Source organism: Festucalex cinctus, chromosome 17 (genome assembly GCF_051991245.1).
Source record: "Festucalex cinctus isolate MCC-2025b chromosome 17, RoL_Fcin_1.0, whole genome shotgun sequence".
In the NCBI taxonomy this organism is placed as follows: Eukaryota; Metazoa; Chordata; class Actinopteri; order Syngnathiformes; family Syngnathidae; genus Festucalex; species Festucalex cinctus.
In genome coordinates this window covers 1,227,933-1,243,586 of record NC_135427.1, presented here as the reverse complement: position 1 = coordinate 1,243,586, position 15,654 = coordinate 1,227,933, and the positions used below count along the sequence as shown (strand labels likewise).

Sequence of the window (15,654 nt, the reverse complement as noted above, 5' to 3'; positions counted from 1 at the left end):
TGTACAGCACTGTATGCAGCTATGGTTGTTTTTAAATTGCTCTATAAAGACGAGTCCAGCAAAAGCAGAATAGAAAACTCATGCAACAGTGGATGGGCAGTATGGATGCTTGGTTACTGTATGTAGACTTCACAGGTGTCTATCATTTACTTGTATTTATTTTTTCAAAAAGTTATTCTACATATACAGAGTGTCATGTGCGTCTGCTCTGATGTAATGACAAATCATTTGGTGGTGTGATGTGATGTCTGGTGTGCATGTGTAAATCTGAAGTAGACTTCATGAGGACCAAAACGAAAAAAAGAAACAATCTTGTAAATACATACATTTTAATGTTGACTTGCCTGTTTTAACAATTTCAATCAAATATTTCAAGCTACCAACACAATTGGGGTTAATTAATGTTGTGTTGCCTTATTTGCTGAGTGATCGCGAAAGAAAGCAGAACTTTTCATTGAATCAATCATATTTAATAGTAGTAATTTTATTGGTGGCGGAGAGGAATTTGTTCCCAGAGTGAATGCACTGTAGCTCCGAGTCTTGTTCCTCGTCCTCATCAGATCCAGCTCGGGGGCACACGTGTGCTTTTACCGAGGGACCGTCACGCTGCCACCGCTGATCAACTAACAAGAGCTGGTTACAGAAGCTCGGCGATGTCCTTCTCGACTTTATCAATGGGACAGCGCAGCTCGTACCTGCAGCAAAGTGAAAGCAAGCATTGTTCTCAAAATACATTATCAATAAAACTGCTTTAAAACCATGAGTACACTGAACAAAAAATGAGTGGATGGGGATTAATTAGGTTAACAACTTTACCTGCTGAAAGGCTTGCCATCTGCAGTGATTAGAAACTTTTCAAAATTCCATCGGATATCATTGACCGTGATTGGTGACCAGTAGAACTTCTTTATGTCGCCAATGACAGGATTCACAAAGGGCAGCGACTCCTGTGAGGTGACATGACAAATTAGAAAAGCTGCCATTTTACAATCAATGTATCGATTAGTCGACTTAATCGTATACCTTCAGGTAGGTGAACAACGGCTCCTCGTTGACTCCATTCACCTCCACCTTACCAAAGATGGGAAACTTTGGCATAAATCCCCCACCGGGTCTCACGTACTTGAGGATGTTTAAGGTTTCATGATTCACCTCTTTAAAAAACAAACAAAAAGAGCACAAATACAAGTACTTGCATGCACAATTAATTGCAACCCTTCATTTGGTTTATGCTGGCTTCTTGAAGTGATTGATTTGACTTGCTATGACAGGGCAGGCATGCTACTGAGGATGACTTTATAAAGACCAAAATGGCCACTGATCATAGGTAGGCCTAAAATGATCCAACAGAATGAGTGGACCTACCAGGCGACTGAAGGCCGAACTGGTTGCAGGAGAAAGCCAGCACGGTGAAGTTAAGGTCACCAAACATTTCCATGAGTGCATTCAGTTGATGGTACTGAAGAACGAAGTTGAACAAAAAGGATTAGAACATGTGAGGACTGAACCCAACAACATAGAAACTATTAATATGACACAAAAACAACATATACCAGCACACAACTGTGCCATGTACATCACCAATCAATAGTTACAAAAACATTTTCAGATGCTGATTATTAAATGCATGGATGTATGCATTTGGAATGATATGTAGCAGGACAAACACTGTACCCCAATAATATTACTATTTTGAGTGAGATGACCTTTGTGGGGTTACAAAAAAAAAATGCACAAAGTGAGTTATTGCACTGAATATTAGCAGTTTTGTTCTTGAATGGTTGTAAAGAGAGCCCTTTGCACTACTAAAAAAAATAAATCACACTATGTGGTTATTTTGTTGTTTGCTTCAAACTCTTTGTTGGGTTAGGAATGATCGTGATTCGTGAATCTTATATTATCTGCAATGCATTGAGAAATGTATTACGGAAACTTAAATACATTAAAAGCACATATTTTGCGCACATATTTGATACATATTTAAAATGGTATGTTTGTCATACATCTGAGAAAGAAGTATGTTGTCCTGTGTGCCCCCTAGTGGCACCCTCCAGCACAGAAGACTCGGGCAGATTAGAATGACATGGCAACAGTGATGCGGAAATCTGATTGGACAACAAACAAAATCTCACATCCACATACACGTACACAACTTGAAGTAACGCAGCCAGGAGAACCGCTACAAAATGAAGAGAGCAGACGGTAATACATTAATATTATGTTATATGGCCTAAATATTTGACTGTAGAGTATTTACCTCCTCTATCGTTGAACCTCAGAAGGTGGCCACGTTCACGACGAGAAGCACCTTACCCCGGAAGTCGCTCAGCGGCACTGTCACGCCGTCCAGGGCCTCGGCAGAAAAATCATAAATTGATTTATTTTCCATGCTTAAAAACGTCTCGCTAGCATGGCGAGAGTGAGCCACCCGCCAAGCGACTCTGTCCGTGCCATTCATTGAAACAAACACACGGGTCAGCAATTGTTCGGCGTGACTGAATGCGTTGTTCGTGTGGGCAGAGCTGAGCAAGCAGGACGTTGGTCATTTGTTTATAGAAGAGCAAAAAAAAAAACAAAAGAAAAAAGGACACTATCATTTGCAAGGGTGTGTTAAACCATATTAAAAATAAATCTATACTCACAAAAATTTATGAAATATTCAGTCTGCGGTTGAATTTCAGGATGAAGTAATATGGCCTTTTTTTTTGGTAAACTTTTCACTTGTCCAGTATTTTTTGTATCACTGCTGTTTTCTTAAGAGTTCCATTCACAACACGTTAGCCTAATAGACCCTTCCAGTGTGACGTCACGTTTAAGTGCGCCCCTTGCGGTGGAGGGCACGGCGTCAATGCGAGTCAATTAGAAAACAATCAGCGTGACCTAGAAAATATGCCAAACAGTTGATAAATCAGCGATCAACGCTATGGTGAACTTGAACTTGAACTACGGAGGCTCTAATGGCTCAAAGAGAGATGAGATGATTCTTTCGGCTGCCGGCAGTGATTCGAAACCAGGCGGAAAACAGTGAGGAGTGAAAGACGAGCACGGTGGCTAGCGTGGACCTACGCCGCAACTGCTTCGCACCCACAAAAAGTACGATGATATGCTCAGATCATTTGATATCAGGTAGTTTTTCTCTTTTTCATATACAGTGGGTCATAACATTAACCTCTGATTGTAAATTCAAGGCAGACGTGATGAATGTGCCATATTATCTTTACTGAAGCAATCATTCATACTTTTTTTTTTGCACAAGTATTCAAGTAATTTTTGAACCAAAAGTTAACAATTTAACACGATTATCACAATTAACATTTTGCGGTCTGTTTGTTAGCAGCTAGCAAGCTAAGATAGCTTGAACACTTCGATATACAGCAAGACGATTTAATGAATGACAATTTACACCATGAAAGTACTGACCGACGCACTTTTTCAAGCAAAAACAACATACCTTAGGCTTCCACTTCCATTTTGCCCTACAACAAACTCCATTTTTTGTAGTTAGCGGCTCCAAACGGTTTCAATGAGTCGCGATAATGTAGTTTTTTTTGTGACACTTGACATATTTCCCACCTTTTAACGAAAACGCTCGCCGAAAATCAAGCTCTTCCACATTCATTTGTTTTGGGATGTTTGCCCTCCGGGAGGCGCTGCAGGAGCTAAGCAGTGACGTCAGCTGGAAGGGTCTATACTTGTAGTAGAGGTGTGCAATTAGTCGAAATTCAATTGTAGTTTCATTTATTACACTCCACAATTACAAAATCAGCATAATTGTAAGCAAAAGATATATAAATACTAATTTTGAGTTGAGTTGTCTAAATTTATACAATTGCACCTTTTTTAAGTTTTAAAAGAACTAATTTAATAATTTTTGTTTTATCCAAAAGGAAGTTGTATAATCCTAGTATGTCAAAGCACATTTATTCGAGCTGTTAAATATTAAAAGGGCTTAAATACAGTACCTTGGTGTTTTTGTTGCAATTAGTCTTTGCAACCACACGGTGGCACTGCTGCACTTTTGATCTTGAAATCTTGAAGCCAGTAAAGAGGGCTGGCCAAAACCTTTACATGACCCTCAGCAGAATTTGATTTGGGTCCCTTTCCCAACACCGTGACATCACCTCTGCTTGTCAACGACTGATACAAGACAGAACTTTTCAATTCTGCTGGCAGAAGGTACAATTAACCTCTGTGGAGAATGGGAATGTTAGTCTTCAAATAAACATAACATGCATGTTCTTAGAAGAAACAAGGGGAAAGCATACAAACTCCGCACATTCGGCCATAAATTCAGTCCTACATGCAGAAGATAGGTCAGCTTTCTTCTCTCTCTCTCTCTCTCTCTGACCTCGTGTCATCTCTTAAGTGTACGTCACTGCACATCACACCTCCACCCCGCACCCCTTCCCCCACCTCTTCTCCCTTTCTCTCGCCCCAGGGTGTGCTTAGTGATGGCAGCATTTACAGTGACATATTGCCAGTGCCTCTCTTGCTGTCTCCGTCGATTTCTCAAGAAAAATATTGCACGAGGCCTTCGGGCTAGGCCAACTAAACCTCATTTTGTGTGCGTGTGTGTAGGAAGAGCAGAGGGGACAAACGCAATCAGCAAACAATGCTTCTTTGGCCTCTCGTCTTGGCTCGACGTTTTACGCGTCCATTAAGTAAATTGTTATGCTCCGTGTGATGCCGTCCGTGCAACATCTGTGTTTAAAGGGCTTCTTCTCATAACAAGAGATTTCCTGTTTTGATGAAAGCGTGGCGCCAAGAACATCAGCTTATGCATGATATGGCTCCAACTTGAGCACACGGTGGAATTATCGTGGACGGATTGACAAATTGGGGTCTGATTTATCTTTTTCCAATCGTTTGAGGAAGGAAAAGGAAAATAGTTGAACATCCAAAAGTTGGACAAACTTGCCAAAAAAAAAAAAACTTGCCAGAACTCGCGTGAAGTCGACAATCAGCTCAGTGAGCATCTAGAGCAGTGGTTTTCAATTATTATTATTTTTTTTAATTTATGCTCAAGAAAGTGTTGGATTCACATTGAATTTCTAAAATACCAGTATCGGTATCGGACAACACTAGCTATGATTAGAGTTCATTTAAATTAGATATATGACCAATACATTTTTAAAAAAAATTTATGTTACCAAAATGTTTTTTTTGTGTTTTTTTTTTTTAGCAAAGGGTTTCCTTATTATTAACAAAAAAAAAAAAGTGACTAACTTGAAAATGACCAGAGAAGCTTGCTAACAAAATGTAGGCTAGAGAGATTAAAAAATAATAAAAATAATAAAAATAAAAAAAATGTACAGTTGCCAGTTTGGAAGTCGACAGGCCAAGTGCTGATGCCCAAAAAAGGGGAACCAATCCCCAAATTATCCATAAAAATGGTAGCATGTATACGGGAGCATATGTATAATTCTCCCAAGTACGGTACTGAAATAAATGTCTGTCAAATATTATTATATGTAAATATATGAATATTACTTTGGGTGAAATTAATCACAGAAATCCTCTTTTTTTTTTTTTTTTTTTTTTTTTTAATATTGGTGAATGAAGAAAAAAATTAGTTGCAGAAAAAAGGTGAAATGACCTTCAAATAAAACCTCAAAAATTTCAGATTTTGATAGAAAAAGCAATTCATGTTTTTTTTCTCTTTTTGGATGTGCTTTAAACAAGCTCTGAAACAGCTGTTTTCAACTTTCACATGACTATGATGAAAAAAAAATGTTACAATCAGACTGCCACCTTATGACCTCTTGAGGGGGAGCTCGTTTTATTCCCCCACTGTGTCTGTCGTTCTCAAGTTTGGTCATTTACTACTTTCTTCGCAAATGTGACTATCTTTACAGAAGCAGTCACGCATCCAAAGTCGTCTAAATACACTCCAAAGAAGCTTAGGATTCTTCAAACGTTCTTCCCACAAGTAAATACACACACTCATACACACCCACACACACACACACACCTCCTGCTGTTCCCTGAATGAATCATATATGCAGATTGGCAAAGCTTTGAAGTGCACGGAATAGAATAGGAGATGTGTGTTATATAAACAGCAGGAGGAGGATTAGCGTCAAAACTTCCTCCTTGTCTCGTTTGCTCCTCTACCTGTTTCCGCTCGTCAAAAACGCACACTCTTCCTATAACCTTTTTTTTATTTTTTATTTTTATGATGTTCATACTTGTATGCGGTTGTTTTTGGTTTGCATTGCACGCAGGGCCTTGCCGCTGGAGCCCGCCTCAAAAAGCAAATGTAGGTCATGTGTCGTCGCCTTCTTTCACACCGACATGCAGGAGAAGATGGAAGTGATGAAATCCTTCTGGAAGTGTCGCTCCCCCGCCTTTCTCTCGCTCTCTCTCACTCGCTCGCACTTTTTTTTTTTTTTTTTTGCTTCCAGCCTGAGTGAGACATTAAGAGGTTGCCTACCTGCCTCCCCAAGCTGACACTAAACATCTCCCTTTCTGCCCACTCATACATGTCTTATTCTGCGCAGCAATGCAATGAGCAAGGTCTCGCTGACTTTTGCTGCCTCATTCATTGGCTGCAAACTAATCGGGTTGCTTGCTTGACTTATTCCAAGCATGATCCAATCAGCATGGTGAGGGAAAAAAAACGACCTCCAAATGTGACGTGCAATATAAGACCAAAATAGCATTTACCTCTCACACATACACACAAAATATTTACAGTATGTGTGAGAGTTTTATTTATGCTGTGAGTGTGAGCGTGCTAAGTTTAGCCCGTACCTTACAGTGTGGCAAAGGCTCACGAGGTGACAAAAAACAACATTCGCTGCATGCGCACACAACTGTAAAGCTTCTCCACTCTTTAAATCTCTCTTAATTTTTTTGATGCGTGAGAGTTTTTGGTGTGTGCAAGAGATGTTTTGATGTATGTGAAAGTTGTTTTTTTTTTTGGTGCAAGTGAGATAGTTTGGTGAGCCTGAGAGTTATTCTATTTTGTGAGATTTATTTGGGCTGCAATTGAGGTTTTTTTGGTTAGGTTGTGAGAGGATATATGTGTGAGAGTGTTTTTTTTATTGTGTGTGTTTTTTATTGTGTGTGTGTGTGTGTTTTTTTTTGGTGATTGGCATATTTTTTTGTGGGGATGCGAGATTCCTTTGGTTTGCCCAGGAGTTTTGTTTTTTATTTCTGGTGGATGTGATTGACTTTACGTTAAGTGAGAGAGGCTAGCTATAATGAGAGTTTTTATGCATCAAGATTGAGTAGGTTTTTGGGTGTTTTTTTAGTGTGTATGAGAGATTATGTTTGTGTGAGAGTTTATTTTTGCTTTAATCTGAGATGTTTTGGTGCATGTAAAAGAAGATATGTGTGAGAGTTTGTTTTTTTTAATTGTGTGAGTGTTTTTTTCGTGATTGGCATAGTATTTTTGTGGGAATGAGAGATTTCTTTGGTTTGCCCAGGAGTTTTGTTTTTTATTTTTGGTGGATGTGATTGACTGTACATAATGTGAGAGAGGCTAGCTATAATGAGAGTTTTTATGCCTTAGTGAGTGAGTAAGTTTTTGGTGTGTTTTTTTTAGTGTGTTTGAGAGACTAGCTATGTGTGAGTTTTTTGTTTTAATCTGAAATGTTGCAAAAATATGCATGTGAGATATTTTTGTGAATGTGAAAGTCTTAGAGTGAGTGTGAAAGTTTTCCAAGTTCTTTTTCAGTGTTTATTTTTTATTTTTTTTAATGTGAATGTGTGAGAGGGTAAGAGGGATTTATTTATTTTTTTAGGTGAGTACGCAATGTTTTTTAGTCTTTGTGCAATTTTTTTGAGTTTTCGTTTTGTTCAGTGTGTAGTGAGAGATTTATTAGTATGTGTGAGAGTTTTGTTGTCTACGTGAGATGTGGTGAGTTTTTTTGTGAATATGATAGTTACAGGGTGACTATGAGAGTTTTAGAGCGCATTCGCCAAAACGTTAGCATGCACTGTAACCTAAACACTCCTGAGGAAGTACATTGGACTAAAAGGAGTGAACTGAATTTGCATATAATCAGTGTTTTATGAAATATATGCAGTTTTTTTTTTTAAACCATTCAACTTCCTTGTGTGCTGACAAATCTCCCAGTTTTCCCCCCACCTGCAAATTTCAATATTTCACTGGCCTTCCTCATTTATCTGCATGTTTGTGATGTTTCTGTGGTGTTTAATGCGTGCAATATAAAAAAAATTATACAGCAGGTGGAAAAATTAATTTCCATAAAATATTCCTGTTCACGCCACGGTCGTTTTTTTTCTTCTTCTTCTGTTTTGCATTCCTATAGTGCAATGTAAATGTTCAAACCGAGCTAAGTATTTTTTCATCAGTCCGCACTTGTCATGTATTTTCTGAATTTTTAATACAAATGTATGCTTATTGAAAAAATGAATGATCAATATTATTGGCATAAATTGAGGGCCCCAAAATCATTTTTTTTATTTTTTTTTTTAATAATGATGATGAATTCACTTGACATTATTCCCTATGGGGGCAAAATGGTTGTGCATGATGGATTATTATGGGATGCTGTATTGATGGGCAAATGAGTGGATGGATGGACAGGAAGTTGGTGCTCGCTTGCTTTGGATGTCCTTGTGGTATCTACAGTGTGTGTTGTGCAGAGTGCTGTGTTATGCACGGCTGGCCACTAACGCGATGTGACAGGGCAGAAATACCAGTACGGGCCACACTCGCCCACCCACCGTCACACATACGCACACACAAACCCCCTCTGTTGCGCAGCGCCCTCACCCTATTGGCTGTCTACTTCCGTCACTCCACATCTTCTGCTCGGAGACAGAACACTCCTTATACACCCCCCCACTACAACAAACCCCCATTTTGTCTTCTCGCGTGGGGTACTAACGTGCATCCGAGAGTGACGTGGTAAGAAGTGGGACGCATTATGCAACATCCTGTTATGCAAGATTTTTTTTTTTTTTCTCTTCCATATCTTCATCCGCCCAGCCTCTCGAGACGTCGTCTTCTTCTTCTTCTTCTTCGCTTCTCCGCCTTCATCTATGCTACAGTCACTTGACATTTGGGGGCTGTCCCTAGTTCACCTTTGACCTCTGTGCCTTCACAGTGTATGATGAAGGGAGGGGGATTTTTAAACGTCTTCTTTCTCCATTTAATATATTCACGGCAGAGAATGAGAAGTAAGTTTTTAAGCCGGCGGCGAGACTATCTGGTCAAAGCTGAGTGATGGTGCAACACTGCGCCTCATATTGCCATCTCTGCTTAACAAGCTTCGATGATTTAAAAAAAAAAAGAAAAAAAAAAGTTTACTTTTATTACTTGCAGCCCGCTGTAGAATTTTCTATGCAAGAAGACGTGTTGTTATTGCACCACACAGTGGGATGGAAAACAGTCCATTCTCCTTCAATTGCATGAGTATGCGGCATCGCCACAATGGTGCATTTAGACCACATTGCATACACAATATGATGAGATGTATCAGAAATTGTGCAAATGTAGTTTTACAACTGTACTATACTAAGTAATATTTTTTAAAATCATCTATCCATTTTCTATAATGCTTGTGGCTTGTATGAAGCATTGTCAGAGCCCTTTCGGTATGGTTGGGATCCATTTTAAGGTATATGCATGACCGCATACTAAAAACAATTGGCTAAAAAAATTAACCCAATCTGGTAAAAAAAAAAAAAAAAAAAAGACAAATTCAGTTTGCATGCTTTGTCCTCTCATGGAAGACAATTCAGTGCACTAGTAGCGGGACTAGAGGACAAAATCAGGACAACAGTGTCTTTACTTTTACATTCTAAAAACAGCTGAGTCAAAAAAAATAAAAAAAATAAATAAAATTATGGGCCAAAAAGGGACCAACCAACTTTTTGGGTGAAATGTGCAAACCAAAAAGTTTAGGGTCAAATGAATAACCCATAAAAGAACCCCAAAATTTTGGTTATTTTACACAAAACAACAACAAAAAAATGGGTTGTTTTGAAAACTCGTTCAATTGACCCAAATGTTTGAGTAAAAAAGAAAAAAAAAAAAAAAGAAAAAAAAAAGTACCGGTAGTTGTTTTGTGGGTGACCCAATTTTTGGAGATACCGGTAAATAAACAACTCATAAAACGACCCAAAAAATTGTATTGTTTTGCACAAAACAACTTGTTCAATCAAAGCAAATTTTGGGGATAAAAAAAAGAAGAAAAAAGTAGTTGTTATGTGTGTTATTCTTCATTTGACTCAACTTTTTTGGGGGGTTAAACGAGTAACTGAAAAAGACAGTTCCGTCAAAAATAACTCAATTATGGGTCAAAAAATGACAAACCACTAGTTGGGGTAGCACACAACTTTTTAGGTTAACTTTACAACCCAAAAAGCTGGGTGAAATGAATGACTCATAAACCAGTAGTTTTGTATAAAACAACCAATTTCTTGGGGTTGTTTTGTACAGAACTACTGGTTCAATCAACCCAACTGTCAGGGTAAAAAAATTAAATAAAAAATGTTTTGCGCGTGATTGAACTTTTTGGGTTAAACAAATAATCCAAAATGTCGGGTCAATTTAGGCCAAGTGGATTCGCCCCTCTTTCTTTTTCTCAACTGTTTTTAGAGTGTAATTTTCCACTGCTGCCTTCCAAGTAGGACAACCACATGCTACTAGTGGGGTGAAATAATGAGTGGGCATTTTCAGGAGGCTACTAGTTCATGACACATGAGTATTTATTGGCCCCTGGACTGGAGTGTTGCCCATAGCATAGTAATTTTCTAAGGTTTAATTGCTTACTAGGAGGCCAAAAGTTGTAATGTAACAAATATTACTAATAAGACACAGTCATTATTCTAGAATATCGGATCAATAAAAAGTTCTACCAGCATTGTGCATGAGAGTATCAGATTGGAAGTGAAAATATTACCGGATGGCTTCAGTTGAATGCAGCAGAACTGCTTAAATGTAGTGCCATCACTGAGTCTGCAAGGGAAGAGACATCAGTCTGCATGCGTACTTTCCAATTTTGACCTTTTATACAGACAAATCTATATTAAGACAGAGCACCCTGTCTATATTTTCTCCCTGCATCACTCCACCTCCTTCCATCCATCCATCCATCCTGTGTATGTTTTTTCCTCCCTCCTCGGAGACGTCGCGCAAGCATTGTGGATCACTGAGCTTCAAAAAGCCAGCCTCTAAAAAACACGACTGCTCCCTTTTTACTTTTGCTAAAAGCGCAAGGTGCCACGCTCGCGGCGCCACTTGTGGAATCCGCCACCGACGTCACGAATTGGAGCACTTGTCGCGACGTGACACGGAGTTTATGTAAAGTGCACAAATCAAACACAATATGACTAGTCTGGCCCCTTCCATCTCTAATAGTGTGCATTTCACAGCACTGCGGCCCCGGAGGCATCCATCTTGGATCTTCTCCAGTCCGGCGGAGGCGTGGGTGGACGGCATGCGGCGGTGGTGGTGGTGGTGGAGGGGGGACGGGGACTGTACTGTATTTTGGCCTTGTTCCAGTCCAGTGGGCATGGAGCAAGCCTGAGAGGCGCGTGGGATTTCCCTTTTTGCACCAGCCCCCTCTTCCCTCCATTAACCAATTAGACAGGGGAAAAGCCTAGCAGGATATTTCAAGGAATTCGGTGCTGCTTTCAAGATGGAATGTACAATTAAAATAATAATGATTGCAGAATGAGGTACCTAATTAGATGCTGTGCGTTACATTATGAGTCTGCCGTGGATAGAAAGCATAAGTACGAGGCAGGAAGAGTTCGGAATGGGAGCTCATCCCAGAGAAGAGCACGAGAGAGTCTCGTGTGAGAGCAAAGACTCCACCCTTATCTTCACTCTTTGCTCACCATGCATACCACCACCCACACTTTTTAATTCACTAATTTTATTAAGCTCTTTGTTCCTAGACTCCGCACTACTTTTGGTCAATCTAATCCTCAATTTTTTGCCCAAAATGTTTTTTTTTTTTTTTTTTTGGCACAGTATCTGGGTTTCAATCCACCCTTTTTTATTTACATTTTCAAGAAATGTGTAAATAAAACTGAATGGAAACGCTAGAAATTTGAAGAAAAGGCCCATAATTCTCAAAAAAAATTTGGGAAAAGTCTCAAAAAAAGAAAAATAAGAATTTTTGGCGATGGAAACTGGTTTTGCGAATAAACGATAACAATAGCGGATGCACGTTGCACATTTAGTCGGGGGCGGGACGAAACAGCAAAGGAATGCTACGTTTATCAATTAACTCATTCACTCCCAGCCATTTTCACTGAAGCAACCCCCTTCGCTCCCGGCTGTTTTACTGGATTTTGACTGAATTGGCAAGGCCTTGTGTTCTATTGATATAAAAACATGGAACATACCAAAATAAAGATTAGAGTCTCTTCTTTCATCAGGAAAAACAAAAGGTACATTTCTATCTGTTTCCGTTTTGCAGAAATTATTATTGTTTTCAACGTGGCCCTGGTTGATCTCTTATACACTGCTGCCACCTGCTGGCCGTTTTTGTCATATCGACTATTGCTTCAACCGTTCTCTACAGTAGAGGCTGCATCAAAGCCTCAAAGTATGCTCTAGCATGAAAAACCAAAAAACGTATAAATACGTCTTTGGGACATTAAAAATATTTAAAATAGAACTTATTTATACGTTTTTGGGAGCAAATGAGTTAATTACAAAAGCAGACTCATATGATGTCATCTCACAACACAGGCGCTTCTTCTTTTTCTTTTAACTCATGCACTCCTAGTTAAAATGGATCTTCGACGTCTATATTCGTCAATGGCAGTGAATGAGTTAAATTATCGGTGGATCACGTCTCGCAGTCCCCTCTCAATATTTGCAAAAAAATAGAACAGATGGAAACGGGCATCATGTTACATCATGTCCGTTTTGCGCATTTTCAGTAAATTTGCTTAAAATATAGGAAACAGTTGGATGTCTGATTGCTGTATCTGTTTTTAGACTGCTCTGAACCTTTTACTTAATGTTGTGCTATGATGTACTATGTAAACATGTAACTATATCATATTATGTGAATATCACTAGCGCCGCTCAAATTGGATCAACGTTGTATTATTTTGCTACGGAGACTCACTCAATTAGAAATGTAATTCACAAATAGTCATTAAAACCACAAGGGTGCTGGGCCACAAAAATCCAGGGAGAGCTCAAAGTGGCCCCTCAGTGCCAGCATGTGATGGATACTCACCAATTTCCGTCGTAAATATTTTTTGCAAATTTACTGTCAGCGGATGATGAATGTGCTCAATATCAGCCTGGATGTTCAGCTCATGCAATACTTCCCATCCACCAACAGGGGTCGTCCTTGCACAGCTTGTCCTCACTTGACTGCCGACTCCAAACCAGAGTGAGCATGTTTAAGCAGCTGCAAGCTGTGCCCTACTTGTATATGTACATAAAAGCAACCTGTAGCGAGTAAGTGCATGCGCTTTTTTTTCAGCAGATATTTTTTTGCATGACGGACAACCTCGTTCTCTTTGTTTCACCTGTTCTTTCCCCGTATGTGCGCTTAAGCATGCTCGTCCTTGCCCCGGCCGTGCTCATGTAAGCGACCCACATCAATTCACGGAGCCTCTGCCCTTTTACAGGGGCTGCCTGGAAAAATATGATGTGACATGTGGGATGAGCAAGATGGAGCGAGAGGCGGAGGCGGAGGTATTTGCAAAGGACACTTCACCATCACCTGTCTGACATTGACAGACTTCATCCTGACAAACTGGCGCATACTTGAAAGAGGACATGCGTGAGATGCGTATGAGTAACCGCATTTACATGAAAAGGACAGCCTGTGACCTTCGCGGGGGCACACATCAATGACACAGTGGCGCCTTGAGATGAGAGCTTACATGTTTTTCGAGATACAAGTCAGCATTCGGCTGTTTTGTTTTTTGTCAGAAACATTTGAATACACGTTGCTTCTCTTCATAAAGTGCAACAGTTTGACAGAAAGTGAAAAAATATTCAAAATGAGACTCCAAGCTGTTTTTGACAACCCCAGGTGAAGTTTTACCAGAAAACTAAACATAAAATGACAATTACACATTGCGCAGGTATGTTTAACCAAACACCACATAACTTTTCATTGACACAAGACTGCTAGCTTAATAGCTTAATGCTAATACACAATGCAGAGCACTAAAGGCTGGCTAACGTATAGCATTGGGATGTAACGATATCCAAACATCACGATATGAAGGTCACGATACGATGATTATCATGATATTTTGGGGAGGTTGGCGATACAAAAAAAGGTCACATTATTGTACAAAATTTAGCTCATACTACTGTACATACTGTACATTTCAGCAATCTAAACAATCTCTAAAAACACTTAATGAGGTATTTACTTGCTATTGCAAGCACACGTTGAGTTCTTCCATATATTGACTCGCTTCACAAGCATATTACGTGCCCCTTCATCTGATCATTAGCGCGGATTTTAAACACAATGGACAAAACATGCATTGTAAAAATTAAACTGCACCAAAAACGTAGCCACCAGATGGTGCTACAACTGCACACATGGAAGTCAACCTAACTTTTTTTTTTTTTTTAAAGATGTGTTGCTTTTAATATCATGATCATGATGATGACAATATATTGTGGCAGTTTTAATATTGCGATATCACGATATTGCCAGTATCGTTACATGCCTAGTATAATATTGGTGTTGCGCACTAATAACGGGTAATCAATCACAAACTCTGGAGCGACATCTAGACAGACACTACAACAAAACTAATTGCTTCATTTTTTATTTTTTTTAATTTATTTTTTATCCTGTCTATTTCATACTGCCCCATGTGGCCATGCAAAGCATGCACACCAGAAGTCCATTGATTTGAAACAAAAACCTTTAAATTCTCTTAATTCGATAAAAGCATGCTAATATTCTGCGTTCCGTATAAAGTGTTGTTTTTCCTATTAAAAAAACAACACCCAAAAATTATTTACTGATTTTTTTGGGGGAGGCTGGAACGAAAATGCAAGTGATAACATTTGCGTATCAATGCAAAAGTGACCCACCCACAAAGCCACAAAGCAGATAAATTGGATGTGCCTTAGATTAAGGCACAGATGAGATACTCATAGTTTGCGGTAAAACAGGAAGAATGTGCGTGTTCGCAAACCACTTGCGTATTATCGTCATCTCTCGTTTTCTTTTGAGCGCTACCAGGATGCGTGTGTGCAATATTTAGTGTTTAGTATTGTGTATTATTTCATGCTAAATTCTTGAAAGAACATGTTGTGTTCTTTCTGTAGCGATCAAAGGGTTGAATATAAAATAATATTCTCACAGAGGTTTCAGCTCGCAAGAGAATTCTCGCTCAAAACTATGTCATTCGCGTTCTCTTTTTCCATTCCTCTCTTGCGTTTGCGCTTCGGCGCAGGCCCGTGTGTTCTTTGACACCCAACTCCGGAGCGTCCTAGACCTCGCTCACGTGACGCTGACCTGCTATGTTTTACAAGGCTGCGGCGCTGCAACGGGGGCCTCAGAGGAAAGGCAGCAGCAGGAAACCGAGCGCAGGGTGTGTGACTTTCATGGACATGTTTCAAACCAAAGAGCATTTAATTGAGGGAAGCTTGTTCAGTTGGGGGGGGGGGGGGTGCTCGACTTTGGGTCAGTGTTTTTTGTGTGTGGTGGTCCAACATACAGTACG

General features: G+C 39.5%; 1 protein-coding gene and 1 long non-coding RNA gene across 4 annotated transcripts; one reads left to right on the top strand and one right to left on the bottom strand.

The window, feature by feature from the left end:
• Window positions 1-459: 459 nt before the first annotated feature.
• Window positions 460-2,548, bottom strand: gpx9 (glutathione peroxidase 9). 3 transcript variants are annotated; one of them, XM_077503913.1, is made up of 6 exons: window positions 2,258-2,548; window positions 2,149-2,179; window positions 1,366-1,459; window positions 1,024-1,154; window positions 817-947; window positions 460-695 (listed from the first exon to the last, which is right to left on the bottom strand). In XM_077503913.1, the coding sequence occupies exons 3-6, from the start codon at window positions 1,436-1,438 to the stop codon at window positions 638-640; spliced, it is 393 nt and encodes a 130-aa protein (XP_077360039.1). In that variant the 5' UTR covers window positions 1,439-1,459; window positions 2,149-2,179; window positions 2,258-2,548; the 3' UTR covers window positions 460-637. The 3 variants fall into 3 exon arrangements, with proteins under 3 accessions (XP_077360039.1, XP_077360038.1, XP_077360040.1); XM_077503912.1 differs by lacking the exon at window positions 2,149-2,179 and having other exon boundaries at window positions 2,258-2,545; XM_077503914.1 differs by lacking the exons at window positions 2,149-2,179; window positions 2,258-2,548 and adding an exon at window positions 2,004-2,144.
• Window positions 2,130-13,726, top strand: LOC144005594 (uncharacterized). Its single transcript, XR_013279619.1, has 4 exons — window positions 2,130-2,202; window positions 5,856-5,929; window positions 13,290-13,340; window positions 13,582-13,726. It is a non-coding gene; the product is annotated as an uncharacterized LOC144005594 (long non-coding RNA).
• The last annotated feature ends 1,928 nt before the right edge of the window (window positions 13,727-15,654 follow it).